Source organism: Bombina bombina, chromosome 9 (assembly GCF_027579735.1).
Source record: "Bombina bombina isolate aBomBom1 chromosome 9, aBomBom1.pri, whole genome shotgun sequence".
Classification (NCBI taxonomy): domain Eukaryota; kingdom Metazoa; phylum Chordata; class Amphibia; order Anura; family Bombinatoridae; genus Bombina; species Bombina bombina.
Genome location: NC_069507.1, coordinates 164821472 through 164847536, shown reverse-complemented (window position 1 = coordinate 164847536; position 26065 = coordinate 164821472). Strand labels below are relative to the sequence as shown.

The window sequence follows — 26065 nt, the reverse complement described above, 5'->3', positions numbered from 1 at the left end:
TAAAGTCTAGATGAGATTATCTAAAATGATCCTCCAGCACTTCAAAATCCCTCACAAGTTTCTAGAAAGGCAAATTTTGTCATACTTCTCTAATGAGCACTGTATGCCATGAGAGTTCTGTTACATTTACACTTTTGCATTTTATATTATTTTAGTCTTCAGAATTTGTTTTTTAAGTTTTATTTAATTTAAAATTTGAACTTTCTATTTTGTATTTCAATGCATTTAGATTCTGTAAACAGTAGTGCTTTTAGGATCATGATTTTACAAATTCTGATTATGATTTTAAAGTTTCTGTGTAACAAATTAGGATCGTACTTTGTATATTTCTATGTATGTTTTACAAAATGCATTTCACTTTGTATTTGTTCTATGTGAAATAATCCTGACAGTTTCAGAAAGTGGAAGGTACAGAGGAGATCCCTGGGTTGAATAGATATTCGCTAAGCATTTTATACCTGCAGGTCTCACATATGTATCTTGTTAGCTGCATGCAGGTGGATTTTGCTAACTTGACTGTCAGAAAAGTAATGTTACTTAGCTAGAGGCAAGTACAAGTTACATATCAGTGAAAATATTTTAGTTTAATTACAAAAATCACAAACCTAGAGAGCTTCATCACTTTCTATGGAAGGCAGCTCTCATCTCTCTGGGATTTCAAGGTTCCACACTTTTTCTTAGAGAATTTGGTGAGTTCAGCCCTGTTGTCTGTACAATAATTTCTCTCCATGCTTGAGAACTTTTGATCAACCGACACAGAGTGAGCTAATACTGTACTCGTCTGAATATATATCATATGGGTATATTATTTTTGAATTTTAATTTTACTGTCTTATTCATCTGGGTAACATATATAGCCCTTCTTTCAGCCAAGTCTGTTTCTATGTGTGCATTTCATCTGATATATTTGTTTATGCTTTCTAGTGAGATCAACGGCTCTCAGACCAGCTCAACAAGACATAACCCCAACGAGACATCTAATCACGCCAGTTCCTGGTCAGTAATAATTGATGTGTTCGTCAATACTAATGCTGATCTGATTAATAAGCTTACCAAATGGAAAGATTTGATATTTTTCTTTGACAAGTAGTTATGTACATTTTGATATGTGTCAAGTTTAATATGTTATAAAGCATGTGTTTAACCCTTCACTGCCAGGAATTTCAGAGAAAATCTTGCACAAAGTACCAGAGAATTTTTACCATTTTTGCTATTACTCCATTTATACAGAATATTTCATGCCACTTGGACACAAAAAATATTCAGAGTCTGCGCTAAACACACAGGGCTAGATTACAAGCGAGGCGCAAACAGTTTTGCGCTAGCGTAATCATGTTTTTGCAAGCCATTTTCATTGTGCTGATATTACAAGTGGAGTGAAATCTCCATTGAAAAAAAGTTGCACAATACACTTAAAAAATACATTACAAAGTACAGTTACACTCATAATAACACTGTTTAATAAAAATTATTTTAAAAAAATATTGCTCAAAAAAGTTATAAGGTCTCAAAGATATGCAATCTCAGGTGTTAGAGAAAAAAAAGGCAGGCAAATGGCTTTAAAATTGAGACACATACATATACATTGCTAAATATGTGTTTGTATGTATATATATATATATATATATATATATATATATATATATATATATATATATATATATATATATATATATATATATATATATATATATATATATATGTCTATATGTGTCTATATATGTGTACAGATAAATAATTATATGTGTATATACTGTATGTATTTACAGTCATATATATATACACATATAAAAACAAATATATATGTATACATAAATAAACAAATATATAAGTGCATTATAGCCCTTTGACATTAAGTAGATGAAAACATGATAAAAACATATTTATGCAATATTCATATTTAATAAATATTTTAACTATGTATTTACTGTATTTACTGTACGGTGTTTGCGCAATCTCGGGTGTTAGTTTGTTTTTTTTTCTCCATTGATTTCTATTGGGGAATACATGCACGCACACGCAAAAACTTAAATTAGGTTTTTCACACTATTCGGGTTACTACTAGCGCAAAATAAGTTTTTTTGAAACTTGTAATACGAACGCAACCCAACTTTCGCAAAAAGCTTAACTCTAGCGGAGTTTTTGCAATACCGCACCACTTGTAATCTAACACACATTAGTAAAACAACTTAGTAAATATAGAGAGCCTTTTAATCTCGTTAGTAATCTGTACAAAAAAAGTGAAACCAAGTTGTGCTCACTAGCTAAATCCAACATAGACTTGGAAAATAAAATAATATTATACTTTAAGCAATTTAATATACTGTAAGTACATTTCAACAGAATTCATAAAAGCTGTTTCAATTTGTAAAATTCGTATACATAAAAACGAAACTTGTAAGTCTAAAAAGTCTTATTGTTGTAATAAAAAATATAGCAATCCCTTTTGATTTTATTTTTTTATTTTTTTTTGTAGTGTAAGGTATATAGATTTGAAGTGAATCTTGGCATTTGTCAGACCCTGTGGTTGTATAAATAAACTGCACATTGTGTGCTTTGCTATTTCTATGATTCAAGAGTTTACAAACTCCCTATGGCAGGTATATGTTTGTGTTCCTGAAAGTTTTTTTAAGTCCTTAATTTATGTTTTGTATATAGTGACACCCTGACCAATAAATATTATGGTTAAAAAAGCCTAAAACCTGAGTGTGCTTGTGGGGGCATATAACTTTAAGAGCCAGGGCAGCACAAAACTTAAATATGCCACTGATATATATGTATGTATATATATATATATATATATATATATATATATATATATATACACATATATATTTATATATATATATATATATATATCTTATTATCTGTACCTTGGCCAATCAGGAACAGATAAAGATAAGCTCGTGATCAAGCATTCAATCTATAGAATGATGCAGGACCAGGATTCTGTTTCTTGCAGGATACAGTTTTTCTGGGGTCAGTGGAAAAAATAAATTAGTTTACAATACCAAAAAAACATGAAATATGAGTCAAAAAGGTTCATTGCGCATTGCATGATATAAACTTTTCAGCTCATGTTCCTTTACTGCTGAATTATTGGATAAATCCCAGAGTTTATACAATTTGGAAATGTAATATCTTTGATGTGTAAATGTTAATCTCATATTTAGATAACATTTAATACATCTCTTTAATTACTTTTTAAAATATATTTTATAAACACAGACTTTATGTTTTTTTAATTTTTAGATTACAGGGGAGCCTTCCATTTGAAACCAGTGGATAAAGCAGACAGCGAAAGACATTTAGTGGAAGAAATGGAGAGATTAAAAGTTGCAGACTCAAAAGAAATCAAAAGGACTTATTCTAAAAACTATATCCCACTTGAAGATGTGCCAGTAGATTCCTATAATGTGGAAAACCAACCTTTAAATACGTCTTCCTCTGGTCCCATACGGCTAAACTGGTTCCTTACTGAACCTAGAAAAGTATCTTCTGAATTAGCGATGCAGTTACATGATTCTTCCACATCAAGACTCAGCCATAAAAAACAAAAAGACAAAAATGAAACATCACATACCCAACGAACTACTCGCAGTAAATCAAAAGAAAGAAAAGATGATGTATATTCAGTACTTAATAAACCCAAAAAAAACAGGCCACTTTTGTCGCAGATTTTTGGAGGTGTCTCCTTGAGTGCATCAAACCTTGATATCAGGCTAAAACCTGTGCGAAAGGACATGAAAAATGTAGAGACCATTCAAAATGGTGTTAGTAATGAGAACGAAGAGGAGTACGAACTGGCAACTGTCACAATCTCAAAAATGAAACAATCTTTGGGTGAGTGCTCTTTGCCAGGTGTTCGACTGGCATAAATATTATAGTTCTGAATCTATTACTAGCTTTTCTTTCATGTAATTAACAAGAGTCCATGAGCTAGTGACGTATGGGATATACATTCCTACCAGGAGGGGCAAAGTTTCCCAAACCTTAAAATGCCTATAAATACACCCCTCACCACACCCACAAATCAGTTTTACAAACTTTGCCTCCAAGGGAGGTGGTGAAGTAAGTTTGTGCTAGATTCTACGTTGATATGCGCTCCGCAGCAAGTTGGAGCCCGGTTTTCCTCTCAGCGTGCAGTGAATGTCAGAGGGATGTGAGGAGAGTATTGCCTATTGAATGCAGTGATCTCCTTCTACGGGGTCTATTTCATAAGGTTCTCTGTTATCGGTCGTAGAGATTCATCTCTTACCTCCCTTTTCAGATCGACGATATACTCTTATATTTACCATTTCCTCTACTGATTCTCGTTTCAGTACTGGTTTGGCTTTCTACAAACATGTAGATGAGTGTCCTGGGGTAAGTAAGTCTTATTTTCTGTGACACTCTAAGCTATGGTTGGGCACTTTATTTATAAAGTTCTAAATATATGTATTCAAACATTTATTTGCCTTGACTCAGAATGTTCAACTTTCCTTATTTCCAGACAGTCAGTTTCATATTTGGGATTATGCTTTAAATTATCATATTTTGTCTTACCTCAAAAATTTGACTTTTTTCCCTGTGGGCTGTTAGGCTCGCGGGGGCTGAAAATGCTTCATTTTATTGCGTCATTTTTGGCGCGGACTTTTTTGGCGCAAAAATTCTTTTCCGTTTCCGGCGTCATACGTGTCGCCGGAAGTTGCGTCATTTTTTGACGTTATTTTGCGCCAAAAATGTCGGCGTTCCGGATGTGGCGTCATTTTTGGCGCCAAAAGCATTTAGGCGCCAAATAATGTGGGCGTCTTATTTGGCGCCAAAAAATATGGGCGTCGCTTTTGTCTCCACATTATTTCAGTCTCATTTTTCATTTGCTTCTGGTTGCTAGAAGCTTGATGTTTGGCATTTTTTTCCCATTCCTGAAACTGTCTTATAAGGAATTTGATCTATTTTGCTTTATATGTTGTTTTTTCTCTTACATATTGCAAGATGTCTCACGTTGCATCTGAGCCAGAAGATACTACAGGAAAACCACTGCCTGCTGGATCTACCAAAGCTAAGTGTATCTGCTGTAAACTTTTGGTAGCTATTCCTCCAGCTGTTGTTTGTAATAATTGTCATGACAAACTTGTTAAAGCAGATAATATTTCCTTTAGTGATGTACCATTGCCTGTTGCAGTTCCCTCAACGTCTAAGGTGCAGAATGTTCCTGATAACATAAGAGATTTTGTTTCTGAATCCATAAAGAAGGCTTTGTCTGTTATTTCTCCTTCTAGTAAACGTAAAAAGTCTTTTAAATCTTCTCTCTCTACAGATGAATTTTTAAATGAACACCATCATTCTGATTCTTTGGACTCTTCTGGTTCAGAGGATTCTGTCTCAGAGATTGATGCTGATAAATCTTCATATTTATTTAAGATGGAATTTATTCGCTCTTTACTTAAAGAAGTACTAATTGCTTTAGAAATAGAGGATTCTAGTCCTCTTGATACTAATTCTATACGTTTGGATAAGGTTTTTAAAGCTCCTGCGGTTATTCCAGAAGTCTTTCCTGTTCCTAATGCTATTTCTGCAGTAATTGCTAAGGAATGGGATAAATTGGGTAATTCATTTACTCCTTCTAAACGTTTTAAGCAATTATATCCTGTTCCGCCTGACAGGTTAGAATTTTGGGACAAAATCCCTAAAGTTGATGGGGCTATTTCTACCCTTGCTAAACGTACTACCATTCCTATGTCAGATGGTACCTCGTTTAAGGATCCTTTAGATAGAAAAATTGAATCTTTTCTAAGAAAAGCTTATCTATGTTCAGGTAATCTTCTTAGACCTGCTATATCATTGGCTGATGTTGCTGCAGCTTCAACTTTTTGGTTGGAAACTCTAGCGCAACAAGTAACAAATCGTGATTCTCATGATATTATTATTCTTCTCCAGCATGCTAATAATTTCATCTGTGATGCCATTTTTGATATTATTAGAGTTGATGTTAGATTTATGTCTCTGGCTATCTTAGCCAGAAGAGCTTTATGGCTTAAGACTTGGAATGCTGATATGGCTTCTAAATCAACTCTACTTTCCATTTCTTTCCAGGGAAACAAATTATTTGGTTCTCAGTTGGATTCTATTATTTCAACTGTTACTGGTGGGAAAGGAACTTTTTTACCACAGGATAAAAAGTCTAAAGGTAAAAACAGGGCTAACAATCGTTTTCGTTCCTTTCGTTTCAACAAAGAACAAAAGCCTGATCCTTCGTCCTCAGGAGCAGTTTCAGTTTGGAAACCATCTCCAGTCTGGAATAAATCCAAGCCTGCTAGAAAGGCAAAGCCTGCTTCTAAGTTCACATGAAGGTACGGCCCTCATTCCAGTTCAGCTGGTAGGGGGCAGGTTACGTTTTTTCAAAGAAATTTGGATCAAATCTGTTCACAATCTTTGGATTCAGAACATTGTTTCAGAAGGGTACAGAATTGGTTTCAAGATGAGACCTCCTGCAAAGAGATTTTTTCTTTCCCATGTCCCAGTAAATCCAGTGAAAGCTCAAGCATTTCTGAATTGTGTTTCAGATCTAGAGTTGGCTGGAGTAATTATGTCAGTTCCAGTTCCGGAACAGGGGATGGGGTTTTATTCAAATCTCTTCATTGTACCAAAGAAGGAGAATTCCTTCAGACCAGTTCTGGATCTAAAATTATTGAATCGTTATGTAAGGATACCAACGTTCAAGATGGTAACTGTAAGGACTATATTGCCTTTTGTTCAGCAAGGGAATTATATGTCCACAATAGATTTACAGGATGCATATCTGCATATTCCGATTCATCCAGATCATTATCAGTTCCTGAGATTCTCTTTTCTAGACAAGCATTACCAATTTGTGGCTCTACCGTTTGGCCTTGCTACAGCTCCAAGAATTTTCACAAAGATTCTCGGTGCCCTTCTGTCTGTAATCAGAGAACAGGGTATTGTGGTATTTCCTTATTTGGACGATATCTTGGTACTTGCTCCGTCTTTACATTTAGCAGAGTCTCATACGAATCGACTTGTGTTGTTTCTTCAAGATCATGGTTGGAGGATCAATTTACCAAAAAGTTCTTTGATTCCTCAAACAAGGGTAACCTTTCTGGGTTTCCAGATAGATTCAGTGTCCATGACTCTGTCTTTAACAGACAAGAGACGTCTAAAATTGATTACAGCTTGTCGAAACCTTCAGTCACAATCATTCCCTTCGGTAGCCTTATGCATGGAAATTCTAGGTCTTATGACTGCTGCATCGGACGCGATCCCCTTTGCTCGTTTTCACATGCGACCTCTTCAGCTCTGTATGCTGAACCAATGGTGCAGGGATTACACGAAGATATCTCAATTAATATCTTTAAAACCGATTGTTCGACACTCTCTAACGTGGTGGACAGATCACCATCGTTTAATTCAGGGGGCTTCTTTTGTTCTTCCGACCTGGACTGTAATTTCAACAGATGCAAGTCTCACAGGTTGGGGAGCTGTGTGGGGATCTCTGACGGCACAAGGAGTTTGGGAATCTCAGGAGGTGAGATTACCGATCAATATTTTGGAACTCCGTGCAATTTTCAGAGCTCTTCAGTTTTGGCCTCTTCTGAAGAGAGAATCGTTCATTTGTTTTCAGACAGACAATGTCACAACTGTGGCATACATCAATCATCAAGGAGGGACTCACAGTCCTCTGGCTATGAAAGAAGTATCTCGAATTTTGGTTTGGGCGGAATCCAGCTCCTGTCTAATCTCTGCGGTTCATATCCCAGGTGTAGACAATTGGGAAGCGGATTATCTCAGTCGCCAAACGTTGCATCCGGGCGAATGGTCTCTTCACCCAGAGGTATTTCTTCAGATTGTTCAATTGTGGGGGCTCCCAGAGATAGATCTGATGGCCTCTCATCTAAACAAGAAACTTCCCAGGTATCTGTCCAGATCCCGGGATCCTCAGGCGGAGGCAGTGGATGCATTATCACTTCCTTGGAAGTATCATCCTGCCTATATCTTTCCGCCTCTAGTTCTTCTTCCAAGAGTAATCTCCAAGATTCTGAGGGAATGCTCGTTTGTTCTGCTAATAGCTCCGGTATGGCCTCACAGGTTTTGGTATGCGGATCTTGTCCGGATGGCATCTTGCCAGCCATGGACTCTTCCGTTAAGACCAGACCTTCTGTCACAAGGTCCTTTTTTCCATCCGGATCTGAAATCCTTAAATTTGAAGGTATGGAGATTGAACGCTTGATTCTTGGTCATAGAGGTTTCTCTGACTCCGTGATTAATACTATGTTACAGGCTCGTAAATCTGTATCTCGAGAGATATATTATAGAGTCTGGAAGACTTATATTTCTTGGTGTCTTTCTCATCTTTTTTCTTGGCATTCTTTTAGAATACCGAGAATTTTACAATTTCTTCAGGATGGTTTGGATAAGGGTTTGTCCGCAAGTTCTTTGAAAGGACAAATCTCTGCTCTTTCTGTTCTTTTTCACAGAAAGATTGCTATTCTTCCTGATATTCATTGTTTTGTACAAGCTTTGGTTCGTATAAAACCTGTCATTAAGTCAATTTCTCCTCCTTGGAGTTTGAATTTGGTTCTGGGAGCTCTTCAAGCTCCTCCGTTTGAACCTATGCATTCATTGGACATTAAATTACTTTCTTGGAAAGTTTTGTTCCTTTTGGCCATCTCTTCTGCTAGAAGAGTTTCTGAATTATCTGCTCTTTCGTGTGAGTCTCCTTTTCTGATTTTTCATCAGGATAAGGCGGTGTTGCGAACTTCTTTTGAATTTTTACCTAAAGTTGTGAATTCCAACAACATTAGTAGAGAAATTGTGGTTCCTTCATTATGTCCTAATCCTAAGAATTCTAAGGAGAAATCATTGCATTCTTTGGATGTTGTTAGAGCTTTGAAATATTATGTTGAAGCTACGAAATCTTTCCGTAAGACTTCTAGTCTATTTGTTATCTTTTCCGGTTCTAGGAAAGGCCAGAAAGCTTCTGCCATTTCTTTGGCATCTTGGTTGAAATCTTTAATTCATCTTGCCTATGTTGAGTCGGGTAAAACTCCGCCTCAAAGAATTACAGCTCATTCTACTAGGTCAGTATCTACTTCCTGGGCGTTTAGGAATGAAGCTTCGGTTGACCAGATCTGCAAAGCAGTAACTTGGTCTTCTTTGCATACTTTTACTAAATTCTACCATTTTGATGTATTTTCTTCTTCTGAAGCAGTTTTTGGTAGAAAAGTTCTTCAGGCAGCGGTTTCAGTTTGAATCTTCTGCTTATGTTTTTTGTTAAACTTTATTTTGGGTGTGGATTATTTTCAGCAGGAATTGGCTGTCTTTATTTTATCCCTCCCTCTCTAGTGACTCTTGTGTGGAAAGATCCACATCTTGGGTAGTCATTATCCCATATGTCACTAGCTCATGGACTCTTGTTAATTACATGAAAGAAAACATAATTTATGTAAGAACTTACCTGATAAATTCATTTCTTTCATATTAACAAGAGTCCATGAGGCCCACCCTTTTTTGTGGTGGTTATGATTTTTTTGTATAAAGCACAATTATTCCAATTCCTTATTTTATATGCTTCGCACTTTTTCTTATCACCCCACTTCTTGGCTATTCGTTAAACTGATTTGTGGGTGTGGTGAGGGGTGTATTTATAGGCATTTTAAGGTTTGGGAAACTTTGCCCCTCCTGGTAGGAATGTATATCCCATACGTCACTAGCTCATGGACTCTTGTTAATATGAAAGAAATGAATTTATCAGGTAAGTTCTTACATAAATTATGTTATTTTGTTAAGGGGATATTAAACACTTTGAGTAATATAAAATGATAAATTGAATATATATATAAAAAACTTTGCAATATACTTTTTCCTATAATTGCATCCTGACAATCATGTGCTTTTCAGATCGTGCTAGAAGTGGAAATGCAGAACACTGTTATATATTCCACACTCTAGTGACCTATTTATAACTGTCTCTAATTGGACTCAACAAAGAAAGAAACCTAAGTTACAACATGGCAGCACCCATTGCTTTATAGACACTAAGGGCTAAATTACAGGTGGATCACTAAATAATTGCACGCCCCCAAAGATGCCACGATAATTAACCAGCCATTACAAGTAGCTGGTTATTGCTTCCGGGAGCTCACGGTAGCAATTAGTGCTCCGGGAAATTAACCAGAGATTAGATCTCTGGTTAATTTTCTAAAAGTGCCCGAAATGCCCTCAAAATAGAGGGCATTATAGTTTGTTATTAAAAAAAAGTACCTTTTTTAAAATAAAATAAAACTTCATTAGGCATTTTTGGGGATTTAAAGTTGGTAGGAGTGGGGTGTTAGAAAAAAAAATGGTACGGAAATGTAAATATATATGTATATGCTGATATACATATATATTTATGTGTTAATGTGTGTATATACACATATTAAGACATAAATATATATGTACATTTTCATATACATATATATTTAAAAATGCTGCCCATCGCTACGCGCTACTTACCTCCTTTGCTGCGTGAGGTTCTGATGTCGTCTGTGACGGCATCAGAACAAGGTCCCATAGGAGCCAATGTAAGCAGGCTCTCGTGAGCGCAATGCTTCCTAGCAAATTGCGATTTACTTGTAATGTCAGCGCACATTATCATGCACTGGTATTACAAAGTTGAGCTCTAATATATCTTGCATGCAAGTGATATTTAGCACTCCACTTGTAATCTAGCCCTATATCTACAACATTTGTTAACTGAACATAGAAATGTGACCTATTCATAATGCCTTTGTATTGATATACAACCAGCCTAAAGGAACACTGAAGTCAAAATTATATTTATACTCTTTAGATAAAGCACACAATTGTAAATATCTTCCATTATCAAAATGTGCACAGTCATTTTATATGTGCACCAGCTCCTACTAAGCATGTGCAAGAATCCATAGGATATATGTATATGCATTTTGTGATTGGTTGATGGCTGACACATGATGCAGGGAAAGGAAATTTGAACTAACTTTGAAATTTGTCAGAAAAAACTCTACTACTCATTTGAAATTTAGACCAGTGGGGCGATTTATTAAGATGCGGGCGGACATGATCCACAGTACGCTGTCGGCATTTAACATTACACAAGCCCCCTGCAGATTTGGGGCCAGGCGGCAGGCCGCTAGCAGGGGGTGTCAATCAATCAAGCATTCGCAGCATGTTAAATTGGCCCCTAAGGGTCCCATGTACTAAGGGCCATGCAGACAATGTTCTCAAATTAAGAACCGGTCCACACAGCTTCATATCAAACGGGCAGTGAACACTGTGTGTAATGCTGCCCCAAACTCTAGTGTGACCCATCGAAAATGGCCTGTCAATCACCACAAGCAATTGTGGTCTGGGCCAATTACCCTGTGCAAGCGTGTTCAGAGGTGGCGGAGAGTGTAGGAAACTGCTTAGTACATCAAGCCCCTGAGTGCCATTGTATTGTCCTTTTATTATGTATTTGTTGAATATGCAATTATATTGTATTTAATGGTCCTTTAAGATATTTGTAATATTCATAGCAGAATTCAAACAAAACGGATATCATGGCAATTAAGATACAGTAACTGAATACGTAGAAATTCAATTTAAAGGGACACTCAAGTCAAAATAAACTTTCACTATTGAGATAGAGCATGCAATTTTAAACAACTTTCCAATTTACTTCTATTAAAAAAAAGTGAACAGTCGTTTTATATTTAAGCTTTTTGAGTGACCAGCTCCTACTGAGCATGTGCAAGAATAAATGTGTATGCATTTGTGATTGGCTGATGGCTGTCACATGGTACATGTATGCATTTGTGATTGGCTGATGGCTGTCACATGGTACAGGGGGAGTGGAAATAGACATTACTTTTAAAATTGTTAGAAACAAATCTACTACTCATTTGAAGTTCAGACTAAGTGCTATTGCATTGTCTTGGTATCTTGCATTTGTTGATTATGCAAATCTACTGTGTTTACTGGTCCTTTAAATCAGTACTGGTCCCAAGTTATTGGTATAATGTCATCTAATAATAAAAATAATAAGTAATAATATTACTTGGTTATATATTATCATTATATAATGTTATTTATGCTACTATAACTTACTTAGACAATGTATGTAAAACAATTACAGTTCTGCTGGTCGTTACCCTCTTCCAAGGAATAATGCCACTGTTGTTTTTATCTAAACAATTGCAGGAATTAGCATTTCTGGTGGCATTGAATCTAAAGTGCAGCCAATGGTTAAAATTGAGAAGATCTTTCCAGGAGGGGCAGCATTCCTTAGTGGTGTTCTCCAGGTAAAGTACAAAGCAGAACCAATTCATATTTATTTATTTTCCTTTCTACTTTCTGTGCTGTATGGTATTTTTACATTGGTGCCACAGGAAACATATTCACCTAAGAAGTGCCTATAGATTCCCCTTTACGGTTTCTTATTTATTGAACTTAGCAGGCGAGTGTACAGGACACAGCAATAGTATGTAGATAAATTAAATGTGTTGTCCAGACAATAAGAAGGTTTCCCTTTTGCTTGTGAGAATTCCAGGCTTGGCTCATGTTTGACATTTTCTGGCAAATGTGCAAAGGCAACAATCCTCTAGTTTAGTGCAGACCAGGTTTATGGTGTGATGGGCCAGCTATTTGTAGATTTACCTTCTATTAGTCCAGCTACATAACAAATTAATTAGTATGTTTGTATAATGAATGATGCACATTAATTTTCTATTGCCCAGCACATCAAGTAGTATCAAACATCTACACACAGATCATGATGCAGCACTTCAAATACAATTGGCTGTAAAGTGGGAAGCCATATTCTAGTTTATAAAACATGTGTTGCCATGAAGAGACTTTTTAAAATGATCATGTAGAGTGTTTGTGAGGGTGTCAGTGCTGTCACAAATCATCAATATAGCTCAGCTTTCAATTTGCCTGTACTGTACAATATCTCATTACTCCCTTTAATTAAGAGCCATAGAATTATTGAATAGACCATTAGCACATCTAGGCAAGTATAATGTTGGCAATGCAACAGAGAACTATGGGTAAGATATACAAATCAGATATACAGTATCTCATGCTTTTTGCTTCCAGAACTGTGTTCAACCACAGTGATCCCCTTTATGGGGTAGGTGCAGCAAAAACAAAGCCACTTATGGCCACTCTCCCCTCTGTCTCTCTCTCTCTCCCCTCTGTCTCTCTCTCTCTCTCCTCTGTCTCTCTCTCCCCTCTGTCACTCTTTCTTTCTCCCCCCTCTGTGTCTCTCTCTCTCCCCTCTGTGTTTCTCTCTCCCCCCTCTGTGTGTCTCTCTCTCCCCTCTGTGTGTCTCTCTCTCTCTCCCCTGTGTCTCTCTCTCTCTCCCCTGTGTCTCTCTCTCTCCCCTCTGTGTCTCTCTCCCCTCTGTGTCTCTCTCCCCTCTGTCTCTCTCTCTCTCTCCCCTCTGTCTCTCTCTCCCCTCTGTGTGTCTCTCTCTCCCCACTGTGTCTCTCTCTCCCCTCTGTGTCTCTCTTTCTCTCTCCTCTGTGTCTCTCTCCCCTCTGTCTCTCTCTCCTCTGTCTCTCTCCCCCCTCTGTCTCTCTCTCTCCCCTCTGTCTCTCTCTCTCCCCCCTCTGTGTCTCTCTCTCTCCCTCTGTGTCTCTCTCTCCCCTCTGTGTCTCTCTCTCTCTCCCCTCTGTGTCTCTCTCCCCTCTGTGTCTCTCTCTCTCCCCTCTGTGTCTCTCCCCTCTGTATCTCTGTCTCTTCCCTCTTTCTCTCTGTCTCTCCCCTCTGTGTGTGTCTCTCTCTATCCATCTCTCTTTCTCTATCCGTCTGTCTTTCTCTCTCTCCCACTCCTTCTGTCTCTCCTTATGTGTCGCTCTCCCCCATGGTCTCTTTCTCTCTCTGTCTCTCTTCCTCCCCCTCTGACTCATTCCTTATGTGTTCTCTAACCCTCTGTGTGATTGTGTCTCTCTCTCTGTGTCTGTAACCCTCTGTGTCTCTCTCTCCCCCCGTCTCTCCCTCTCCCCCCCCCCCCGTCTCTCCCTCTCCCCCCCAAGTGCTTTTCTCTACCTTTTATTTATTTAATTAATGAATTGGTGGTGCCATCTGAGGAGGTGGCTTTATTTAAAGGGGTGGGGTCAAGCGCCCCACCATCTTTAAATTTCACCAGCTGCCACTGGATCAAGACATTTTTATATTTACTGAATAATGAAGGAATCTATAAGCATAATTTGCAGCATTAAAAAGTATGTTTTACTAGGCCTGGATTTTTAGATCTCATAATCAGAGCAAGCATTTTGTTATCTGGCAAGAGTTTCTGTTACAATCCTTTAGACTAAAATCAGATGTTTACTAAGTTGACCAGTTTTCCAAGACACCATTTAAAGGGACATGAAGCCCATATGTTTTCTTTCATGATTTAGAAAGAGCATGCAATTTTAAATAACTTTCCAATTTACATCTAATATCTAATTTTCTTCATTCTTTTGATATCCTTTGTTGAAAATCATATCTAAATATGCTCAGTAGCTGCTGATTGGTGGCTGCACATAGATACCTCATGCGATTGGCTCACCCATGTGCATTGCTATTTCTTCAACAAAGGATAGCTAAAGAATGAAGGCATATCCTAGCCACTGCCTCACCAGCCTCTGACGTCACCGCACGTCACTGTATGGCAGTATATAATTTAAGGAATAGTCTAGATAAAATTAAACTTTCATGATTCAGATAGAGCAGGCAATTTAAGCAATTTTCTAATTTACTCCTATTATCAATTTTTCTTTGTTCTTTTGCTATCTTTATTTGAAAAAGCATAGAAGCCGGCCCATTTTTGGTTCAGAACATGGGTAGCACTTTCTGATTAATGTCTAAATGTAGTCACCAATCAGCAAGCGCTACCCAGGTGCTGAACCAAAAATGGGCTGGATCCTAAGATTACATTCAAATAAAGATACCAAGAGAACAAAGAAAAATTGATAATATGAGTAAAGTTGCTTAAAATTGCATGCTCTATGTTAATCATGAAAGTTTTATTTTGACTAGACTATTCTTTTAAAGGGACATAAACCCCAAAAATGTTCTTTCATGATTCAGATAGAGAATACAATTTTAAACAACTTTCTAATTTACTTCTATTATTTAATTTGCTTCCTTCTCTTGTTATTCTTTGCTGAAAGGTTTATCTAGGCAAGCTCATGAGCAGCAAAGAATCTTGGTTCTAGCTGCTGATTTGTCGCTCCATATAAATACCGATTTTCATTGGCTCACCCACGTATTCAGTTAGAAACCAGTAGTGCATTGCTGCTCATTCAACAAATGATACCAAGGGAATAAAACAAATTAGATAATAGAAGTAAATTAAAAATTGTTTAAAAATGTATTCTCTATCTGAATCATTAAAGAAAAAATGTGGGTTTCATGTCCCTTTAAGTATTAGCCACTGTATGAGTTTTAGTAGTTGTTGGGCAGAGATAATTTGGCAGCTCGATATAGTGGCTTTCCAGGCTTGTCCTCCCTGCACAGAAGTGGCTACACCAAGATATAGATCACTCCAAGGGAATGGGTCTATGTCAATTAATGCACTCTACAAATGCACCAGGGTGTCCCACTGTTCCCAAGGAACAGACACAGCTTGTCCATGTATCTCACACCCCTGTTGCTCGCATCTGTTCTTCAATACAGGAGTTGGCCTTTGCTTACCAAGCTCTGGCCGCTCTGACTTTTTCCCCATAACAACAGTTGCACTAGTACTCCAATTTCAAGACCAGCCGGCAAAGGCAAGAGGTCAATGGTCAGACCAGCAGTTTTGCATGCATGGCCGCCCCTGTGCATGGGCCACCAGGAGAAACTTCCACTGAACCACAGCAATCTTCTCTATAAATAGCAGCTTCAGCTAGGCTAACACAATATATTAGGCTTTTAGCACTTTATATCTTATATGTGAAGTCTGCCAACTGAACTCTGCTGTTCTGCATCCACACAGCTCAAGGTTAGCTGCTCCCCACAGTACCATTTTATTTTAACACCAGCTTTTATTTTTTTATAATAATCTTTAATGACTGAATGCAAAACTAATATTGGAGTTGATTATAATCTTGTTGAATTTTAATACAATCAAAAATTTGCAACTTAAGGAGTTGATCAAATGAACTGTGATATTAATAAACTAGAGGACTGGTCAAATAAATGGGATCTGAAATTTAATATTACAAAGAGCAAAATTATGCATACAGGATCCAAAAACCCAAAGGCCAATTATAGTCTCAATGGTACATTACTGACTGTAATTAAAGAAGAAAGGGATTTGGGAATTATTATTTAAGATGATTTAAAATTTGGTACACAATGCAGCAGTGCAGCCAGCAAGGCCAGTCAAATGCTTGGTTGCATTGGAAGAGGTTTTAGTAGCAGAAATAGCAAGGTTCTTATGCCACTTTACAGATCATTAGTTAGACCAAATATGGAATACTGTGTACAGTTCTGGAGACCATATCTTCAGAAAGATATAAATAAACTAGAAGCTGTCCAAAGGAGGGCTACTAAAATGGTACATGGTCTAAAATATAAAACATACAAAGAAAGACTCTATGATCTAAATATGTATAGTTTAGAGGATAGAAGGGGAAGAGGTGACATGATAGAAACCTTAAAATATATGAAGGGACTTAATAAAATAGAAGCTGAAAGCATTTTTCACAAAAAAATAAATGCCAAAACAAGAGGTCATAATCTAAAGTTAGAGGGTAGTAGATTCAGGAGAAATTTGAGGAAGCATTTTTTTACAGAAAGGGTGGTGGATTCATGGAATAAACTTCCATTTGAGGTGGTAAACACAAAGACTGTAAATGAATTTAAAAATGCCTGGGACATGCATAAGGCTATCCTAAGGAAAAAGTAACATGTAATATGGGTAGACTTGATGGGCCTTTTTGGTTCTTATCTACCGTCAAATTCTATGTTTCTATGTTTCTATAATAGATTGTAGCCATGGATGTCCACAATTATTCAGGGGGAGTGGAGGAGATAAAATTTCCTGTTAACACAAAAAAATGACAAGAGAGGGGGGAATTTGCTTACTCTCTGTACACTCATGACTACCATTACAAATGAATGCCATACCTACACAGGTTAAAGTTACATTCATATTTTGATGTTCATACTTTAAAGCTAAGAACATTTAATCTTCTACCTATTCTAAGAACAAAGGTGACATTTTAATTTAATGTAAACTTTGTTCACTTAGTGACTTTTGCAGTAGATCAACTTTTAACTAGTCTTTACCATTTGCTTATTTTTATTACCAATATGCATATTTTTCCCAGGAGTTTATTTTTTATGTTCTGCCTGGTTCTCCCCGTGACACATGTAGTTATCTGAGGCACACTAGTTTTTCCACCACCTTTGGGTACCGTCCTTCCTATAGAGTCCTCTACCACTTTTAATTCCTGGTGTCTTCTACAACCTTCCAATTCTTGGTTATCATTTTTCTCTGCCACTTCATCAATCAACCTATTTCAATCTCCTTTAAAAGGACATGAAACCCAAAAAAATTATTTCATGGTTTAGACAGAGCATACAATTTGGAAAAGGGTTCCAATTTACTTCTATTATAAAATTTGCTTAATTTTTCTGTTATTCTGTGTTGAATAGATATCTAGATAGGTAGCTTGCACATGTCTGAAAGACTACATGACAGGAAAACAGTGCTGCCATCTAGTGCTCTTGCTAATGTATAATATTTGTAATGCTCGTGGGTAGGGATGGGCGAATGTTTCTAAAAATTCGAAATTTAAAACGAATTTTGATACATTCGTTCGTTCGAATCGAATTTCGAATGTTTATATAACATTCTAACATTCTATTTTCGAATTTTCGTTTTCGAATTTTTCAATAAAATTCGAAAATATTAGTTCGAATAATAGAATGTTTAGCTATATATTCATTCAATTTTGAAATGTAATATTCGAATTCGAATGTGACATTCGAATTTGAAATAGTATTTTTAGTCCACAACTGTGTTTAATAAACGTAATATTCGAATTTGAAATAGTATTTCTAGTCTAATACTGTGTTTTAAATGTGATATTCGATTAGAATGTGACATTCGAATTCGAAATAGTATTTCTAGTCTAATACTGTGTTTTATAAATGTAATATTCGAATTTGAATGTGACATTCAATTCGAATGTGATATTCGATTCGAATGTGACATTCGAAGTAGTGTATCTAGTCTACAATTGTGTTTTATAAATGTAATATTCGAATTCGAATGTGATATTCGAATGTAACATTCGAATTTGAATGTGACATTCAAACTCGAATGTGACATTCGAATTCGAATGTGACATTCGAAAACTGTAAATAACATTCGAAAATCGATTTTTTTAGAATATTCATTCTTATCAACATTCTATTATGTAAATCGAATTTTTACAATAACATTCGTTCTAACATTCAAATTCGGATATAAACACATTCGCCCATCCCTACTCGTGGAATATTCCTCTATCAGACCGAACTTGGCCAGTAGTCTTGTTATCCGGGCGTCAAGTCGGAAAGATAGGGAATATCCCAGAGCAGAGAGAGTTATTAATATGAGGAAGGCAGCACTCACCACAGGCAGGGCAGTCCCCAGCGACAACGGCAGAGTGGTCCAAGGGCAAACCAGTAGAACGGTCAGGCAGGCAGGATTTGGCAAAAGAAAAGCAGTCCAAGTGCACACCACTAGAATGGTCAGGCAGGCAGGCAGGGTTCGGTAACAAAGAGGCAATCCAGAATAACAGGGTTTAACAATCAGAGCAGTCAGACAGGCAGGGTTCAGCAACAGTATATCAATCCAGGAGTTAGGGGTTAAGAGGCAGAGTAGTCAGGCAGGCAGAGTTCAGCAGCAATAATCAATCCAGCAATTATAGGGGTTAAGAGGCAGAGTAGTCAGACAGGCAGAGTTTCAGCAGCAAAAATCAATCCAGCAATTATAGGGGTTAAGAGGCAGAGTAGTCAGACAGGCAGAGTTTCAGCAGCAATAATCAATCCAGCAAATATAGTACAATCTATCACACTCAGGAGCACACAAAGTAAAACCTATACTTGGGCAGTGATAGATCGCACTAGAGACATTTAAATAAGCGCAGGATTGGCGCCACAGCGTGAGACCCTCATCAGAGAGGGAGAGGAGCGTGCAGTGATGACGTCAGCGCCGCACGCATTCAGACCCAACACAGCCCTAGGCAATGAGCAAGGAAGGAGACACCGCGCCCCTAGCAACAGCTAGAGCGGCGCTGCATGACAATATTCTTGCAAAACTGCTGCCATATAGTGCTACAGAAACGTGCACACCCCAAGCTTACGTTCCTGCTTTTCAACAAAGGATAATAAGAAAACAAAGACAAATTGATAATAGAAGTAAATGGAAAGTTGTTTAAAATTGTTTATTTAAATCATGAATGAAAATGTTTGGGTTTTATGTCCCTTAAACCTTGAACTTGGTCACATTAGAGCAGAAATGTTATCTCATTTGGAGCATTTTTAAAGAGGGCAATTCACCTTTAGAGAATTTTTGGTGATCACATTACAGCAAACAATTCTGCTACTCAAGGTTAGTGTTCTGTTTGACAGCAATGTGGGGAAGGATTCCATGGAGTCAGAGGCGTATTATGGCCTAGGCCAACAAGGCCGGTGCCTAGGTCAGCAGATTTGGGAGGGGCAGCACATCTGCCCTATCCTCTCTTTAAAAGCCAGCACACAGTACAGTGATCGATAAAGTGCAAGCTTTTACAGAGAAGACAAGGCACGTGCGGTGCTCCTTTTAACCGTTGCCCGGGGATATGCTTATAAGGTGAGGTTGGAGGAGAAGACCTTGTGCCGATATGCTGCCTCCCCTTGTCAGCTGTGGTGGATCTGCGAGCACAGTGCTTATTGCATAATTGCAGGTCTTAGTAACTAACAGACTGGATGCGTCTGTGCACTGCTTAGATCAGCTTGTGATGTCTAATCATAAACTCTCAGCGCTAATGTATGTTAGCTACTAATAGCTCGCTTTCTCTGCATTCATGAACCCACGGAGTAAATAGGAAATGGACACTTAAAAAGTTTAATTACTTGAATGATGGTAATTATTTCTTTCCTTCCCTCCCTGTCTTCTTCCTCCCTTGCTCCCTTCTTTTACTCCTTTCTTTCCCTCCCCCCTTTTCTCCTCTCCCTCCCCACTTTTCTCTTCTCTCTCCCTCCCTTCCTTCTTTCCTTTCCCTCCCTTTTCTACCCTCCCCTTCTTTTCTCTCCCTTCTCTCAGGGATAAAACGGTATGAGATGCATGGAATTCAACCCACCTGTATGCAAGTGTTTTGCTAGCCCATTTTCTTTTGAATTGTTAGGAAAAAGCAAACCAAAAAAACATTTTACACAGTGACCCAAAAAAATATGAAGGGGAAAAAAGGCCTAAAACCTTTTTTTTTTGGGAAGGGGGGAGCAGAATTTTGAGTGCCTAGGGCAGCACAAAACCTAAATACATGCATGGAGTTACATGCAACTGGTTGTGGTCAATAAAAGCAAACCATGGATTAAAAGCAACCTAAAATTGCCTTTAAAATCATCTATTGTTTTATTTCATAGTTTGCAGTCTAGTTTAAAAAAGACACTTCCTTTACCAGATGCTGAAAACCTAATTAATTAGACTGTTGTATTAGACAAAGATGTGACTAATTTACAGGCTAGTACGAAAAAAGGTATTAAGGTCTTAGCAATTATTTTCAAAGACAAATTTTCTGCTGCATAATGTTATTCCTTTACAATGTGGTGATAGAGCTGCCATTTAATTATCCTGACAATTTACGCAATCAATCCCTTCTGGGGCATGAGGACATGGATAATCAAAGGACACCTTGAAATGTTTTATAACACCTATTTGAAGGTTATTTATAAGTCCAAATTTAGGATCAGATTAATGCTGTAGGAATATGAAAAGGTAATGGAATTTAAAGGATCACTAAACTCAATTTTTTTCTTTCATGGTTCAGGTAGAGAATACAATTTCAAACATTCCAATATACTTCTATTATCTAATTTGCTTCATTATTTAGTTTATTTAGATATCCTTCATTGAAGAAATAGCAATGCACATGGGTGAGCCAATCACACGAGGCATCTATGTGCAGCCACCACAGCAGCTACTGAGCCTATCTAGATATACTGTCCAGCAAAGGATATCAAGAGAAAGAAGCAAATTATTTAATAGAAGTAAATTAGAATATTATTTAAAATTGCATGCTCTTTCTAAATCATGAAAGAAAAAATGTGGGTTTCATGTCCCTTTAAAATTAAATGTTCATGATTCAACTTGAGGTTGAAATTTTAAACAATGTTCTAATTTACTTTTGTTAAAAAAAATTAACCTCTTTCTTTTAGTATCCTTTATTAAAACGATGCCTCTTTCTGTGTGAGCATATTGAGGTAGACTCAGGAGTCTGCAGACGTTATTTATATGGAATGCAGAAACATAGCTCTAAATGTGTATGCCAAGAAGTTAGGACAGTCTACTTGATTTTTTGATTGTTTAAAAAGATAGATAACACCTTTATTACCCATTCCCTAGCTTTGCGCAACATTGTTATATTTACTACTTCAATGCACATGATGAGCTATAGCCCATCATGCACATCACAACCTGTAGGTGCATAACGAGTCCTTTTCGTCATGCAGGGGGATCGCCAATCAAACGCTGTTTTTGTCGACCCCCGTACTACATGCTGGGGTTCGTTGGTGATCTAGTGGGCGGCAGACCCAGGCTTCATGGGAGTTCTGGCTGACATCACTATGTACGCACGCGGTGACTTCACAAAGGGGCTGAGCCAATTCACCAGTAGTTGCAAGGGAGCTGGATTTGTGGGGAGGTTTTTCTAACCCCTCAATCTTAGCTCCCATAGTAGCTACAAATCTCCAAGACCCCTCATTTAAAAGCGAATCACCAGCTTTGTATTAATATAGTGTATTAATATAACAGTGTTGGTTATGCAAAACTGGGGAATGGGTAATATAGGGATTATCTATCTTTTAAAACAATAACAATTTTCAAGTAGACTGTACCTTTAACAGTTAGTAGCGAAGTGCAGGGAAGAAAATGTTGTACATACTTACCCTAACTTGCTAACAGGAAGCTTAGCTGTTCCGCTCCAAGGACCTGCACTAAAGTTAATGCAGGTCCTGGGTGCCGAGCTTGCTAAGCCTCTTGTTAGCGCGGACAGGGACCTGGCAAGACAAAGATCAGGTTAGCGAGCTCTCCAGAACACGTTAAGATAAGTATTAAGCTTTTTAAAATAATTTGAAGGAAACAAATAAATACTCACATTTAGTTTTCATAACTAAAAGGAAAATCCAATTTTTAGTACGAAGTACATTCGTCCGAAAACAAATGCACATCTCTAACAGTTAGTTATTTGCCAGAATTCTTCCATTTAATACATCTTGCCCTGGTAAAGTTTTTATTGCGTTTGCCAGACCAAAATGTTTGTGATGTGTATCTTATTTTGACAGTTATATTCTATAAACACATTTTGTTCTAATGATATTCATATGCCAATTTTTTACACATGAGCTTGTATGATTGAAACCCAAAATAGCTCTGTACAATTTTTCATACACCCAATGTGATTTTATTCCATAAAGTTAAAGGGACAGTAGGGTGAAAATTAAAGGGATAGTAAAGTCAAAATTATACTTTCATGATTCAGATAGGACATGCAATTTTAAACAACTTTCCAATTTACTTTTATAATTTGCTTTGTTCTCTTGGTATTTTTTTCTAGAAGGCTAAACCTAGGTAGGCTAGTACTAGTAGGCTGCTTTTTAAGCCCTTAAAGGCCGCCTCTTCTCTCAGTGCATTTATTAGCTTTTCACAGCTAGACAATGCTAGTTTATGTGTGCCATATAGATAGAATTGTGCTCACTCCTGTGGAGTTGTGCTTGAGTAAGCACTAACAGATCTTTCCTTTAGATCTTTCCTTCACTCCTCACATTCAGTGCTTGGCTAAAGCCTGCCGCTTCCACCTTAAAAACATCTCTAAAATTAGACATTTCCTTACACAAGATACAACTAAGATTTTAATCCACTCTCTCATCCATTCCCGCCTCGACTACTGCAACTCCGTCCTCTCTGGTCTACCTAGCTGCCGCATAGATCCTTTACAATCCATTATGAATGCCTCTGCCAGGCTCACCTTCCTTACTCGTCGCTCTTCATCTGCTGCACCTCTCTGCCAATACCTTCACTGGCTTCCTCTTGCCTCTAGGATTAAACACAAAATCCTCACTCTGACATACAAAGCTCTCAACTGTACTGCTCCCCCCTACATTTCAGAACTTGTCTCCAGATACTCTTCCTCCCATCCCCTTCGATCAGCTCAGGATCTCCTCCTCTCCTCCTCTCTTGGTACCTCCTCACATTCCCGTTTACAGGACTTCTCCAGACTGGCCCCCATCTTGTAGAACTCCCTGCCTCGCTCCATAAGACTCTCCCCTAGTTTTAACAGCTTCATGTGCTCCCTAAAAACTCTACTATTCAGGGATGCATACAACCAACACTAACCTTTCCTAACTCCATTGATTTCCCCTTGAACCCCTTAGAATGTAAGCCTATGGGCCCAGCTGTTTGCAGATCGCCTTAATAAGAGCCGACTACAACAGTGAAACTCTCGGCAGGGCCCTCTATCCACTTAACCCCTACAAAAGCTATCCTGTACACCGACTATGTTTACAGCGCTGCAGAATCTGTTGGCGCTCTACAAATACCTGATAATAATAATAATAATAATAATTGGCTGAAATGCAAGTCTGTAAAAAGCACTGAGATAAGGGGCCAGTTTGCAGAGGCTTAGATACAAGGTTATCACAGAGGTAAAAAGTGTATTAATATAACAGTGTTTGTTATGCAAAAGTGGCTAATGGGTAATAAAGGGATTATCTATCTTTTTAAACAATACATTTGTAGACTGTCCCTTTAAATGTTTAGGTTTAGATAAACCATGCATTTTAAAACAACTTTCCAATTATATTATTAATTTTGCTATGTTCTCTTTATACCCTTTGTTGAAGAGTAAGCCTAGGGAGGCTTATAGGAGCTCAGGGGTGTTCATGTGTCTTTAGCCTTCTATGACAGCAATATTTTTTTGTAGTAATGTTATACACTGTTGCAAATACTGCTGCTATAAAGTTCTTAAAGACAAGTGCATACTCCTGAGCTCTTATGAGCCTAGGTAGGTTTATATTTCAACAAAGGATACAAAGCAAATTTGATCATAAAAATTATATGAAAAGTTATTTAAAATCACATTCTCTGTCTGAATCAAGACAGTTTAATTTTGACTTTACTGTCCATTTCCGATTCAAACGTAATTTATTCAGGGTCTGTACGGCCCTAGAAGAGTTTGCAAAAAATTTTCTGGTTAGCCTTTTTAACTATATCCGAAGTGAAGGGAATATTAGGAACAATATAACACTATTTAAAGCTTCTGATTGGTGTGTATTGATCAAACACGCATAGCAGGTTAGTCTAGGGCAATATAGCCCTTGAATCATTTGTTCTCAAATTTCTCTTTAAAGAGATAGTAAACCCAATTTTCTTCTTTCATGATTCAGATAGAACATGTAATTGTAAGCAACTTTCTAATTTACTCCTATTATACATTTTTCTTCATCTCTTGGTATCTTTATTTGAAAAAGCAGGAATAAAAACTTTGGAGTCAGCCCATTATAGGTTCAGAACCTGGCTTGCGCTTGCTGATTGGATGGCTAAATGTAGCCACCAATCAGCAACCCCTATCCAGGGCACTGAACCAAAATTAGGCCAGCTCCAAAGCTTTCATTCCTGCTTTTTCAAATAAAGATACCAAGTGAATGAAGAAAAATTGATAATAGGAGTAAATTAGAAATTTGCTTAAAATTGCATGCTCTATCTGAATCATGAAATAAAAAAAATTGGGTTTACTATTCCTTTAATTTCAACATCAAAACTGAAATAGATCAAAGTGGCTCCAACCAGTTATTTTATTTATAATAGGCTATAAATGACCTGAATAAAAGTCATGTTGTATCTACCACTGTGTTAATCTCCCATATCTGTGTTTTTATTCTTAGGCTGGCTATGAACTAGTTTCTATTGATGGTGAAACTCTGCAGAATGTAACGCACCAGCGAGCAGTAGATGTCATTCGCCAGTCGTACAGTAATAAGCTTAAGGAACCCATGGAGATTGTTGTTAAAGTACCAACGAATAAAAAAACTTAGTAAAAGGCAACAGCAGGACGTACACCATTGATAGCTGATTATCAATCATTTCTGCACAGATCTGCCATGCAGATTACTGATAGTGATGACTTAGTGCCTGATTATCTAAAATTCATCAGCATGGTGAGAAATAACACACAAGTCCACATAGGAAGACCTCATGATCAAGGGGCTGAGCCAGTAATTAGTGGCAAGTTACATCCATAGAACGTATGAAGCTCACTAGAATGCAGATTCTTGCATAGGGACAGCAAATGTGGCAAAAAGCTCCCAGTTCTAATAGCAACAATTTTTTTTTATTTCAGCATAAGTTTTCTTCACTTCTTCACTTTAATACGCGAAATGCGTATTTTGAACCAAATTTGCCTACAAGATGAAACAAATTTGCCTACTAGATGAAACGAATTTGCCTACAAGCATAATATGCTTAGATCATTTTAATTCAAATTGTGAGGAAACTTGATTTACGCCCAAGAAATGTAAATTACTTACCTTAAAGGGACATGACACTCCAAATTTGTATTTCATGATTCAGATAGACTATGCTATGTTCAACAATTTTCTATTTTATTTCTACTATAAACATGTCTTTATTCTCTTGGTATCATGTTTGAAAAGCAGGGACTTAAGCTCAGGAGCGTGCACGTGTCCGCAGCACTATATGGCAGCATTTTTGTAAGAAGGTTATCCATAGGCAAGGGCACTAGATGGCAGCAATATTTCTAGCCATGTAGTACTACAGACACCTACTTAGATATCTCTTCAGCACAGTATAACATGGGAACAAAGCAAAATTGATAAAAGGAGT

General features: G+C 37.3%; 1 protein-coding gene across 1 annotated transcript in view; it reads left to right on the top strand.

Annotated features, from left to right (window-relative positions):
* PDZD7 (PDZ domain containing 7) overlaps positions 1–25257 on the top strand; it is a 192844-nt gene extending 167587 nt beyond the window's left edge. The window contains exons 13-16 of the mRNA XM_053692951.1: positions 925–996; positions 3253–3843; positions 12202–12302; positions 25108–25257. Of these exons, the coding sequence (XP_053548926.1) occupies positions 925–996; positions 3253–3843; positions 12202–12302; positions 25108–25257 (914 nt within the window). The remainder of the gene's footprint in view (positions 1–924; positions 997–3252; positions 3844–12201; positions 12303–25107) is intronic.
* The last annotated feature ends 808 nt before the right edge of the window (positions 25258–26065 follow it).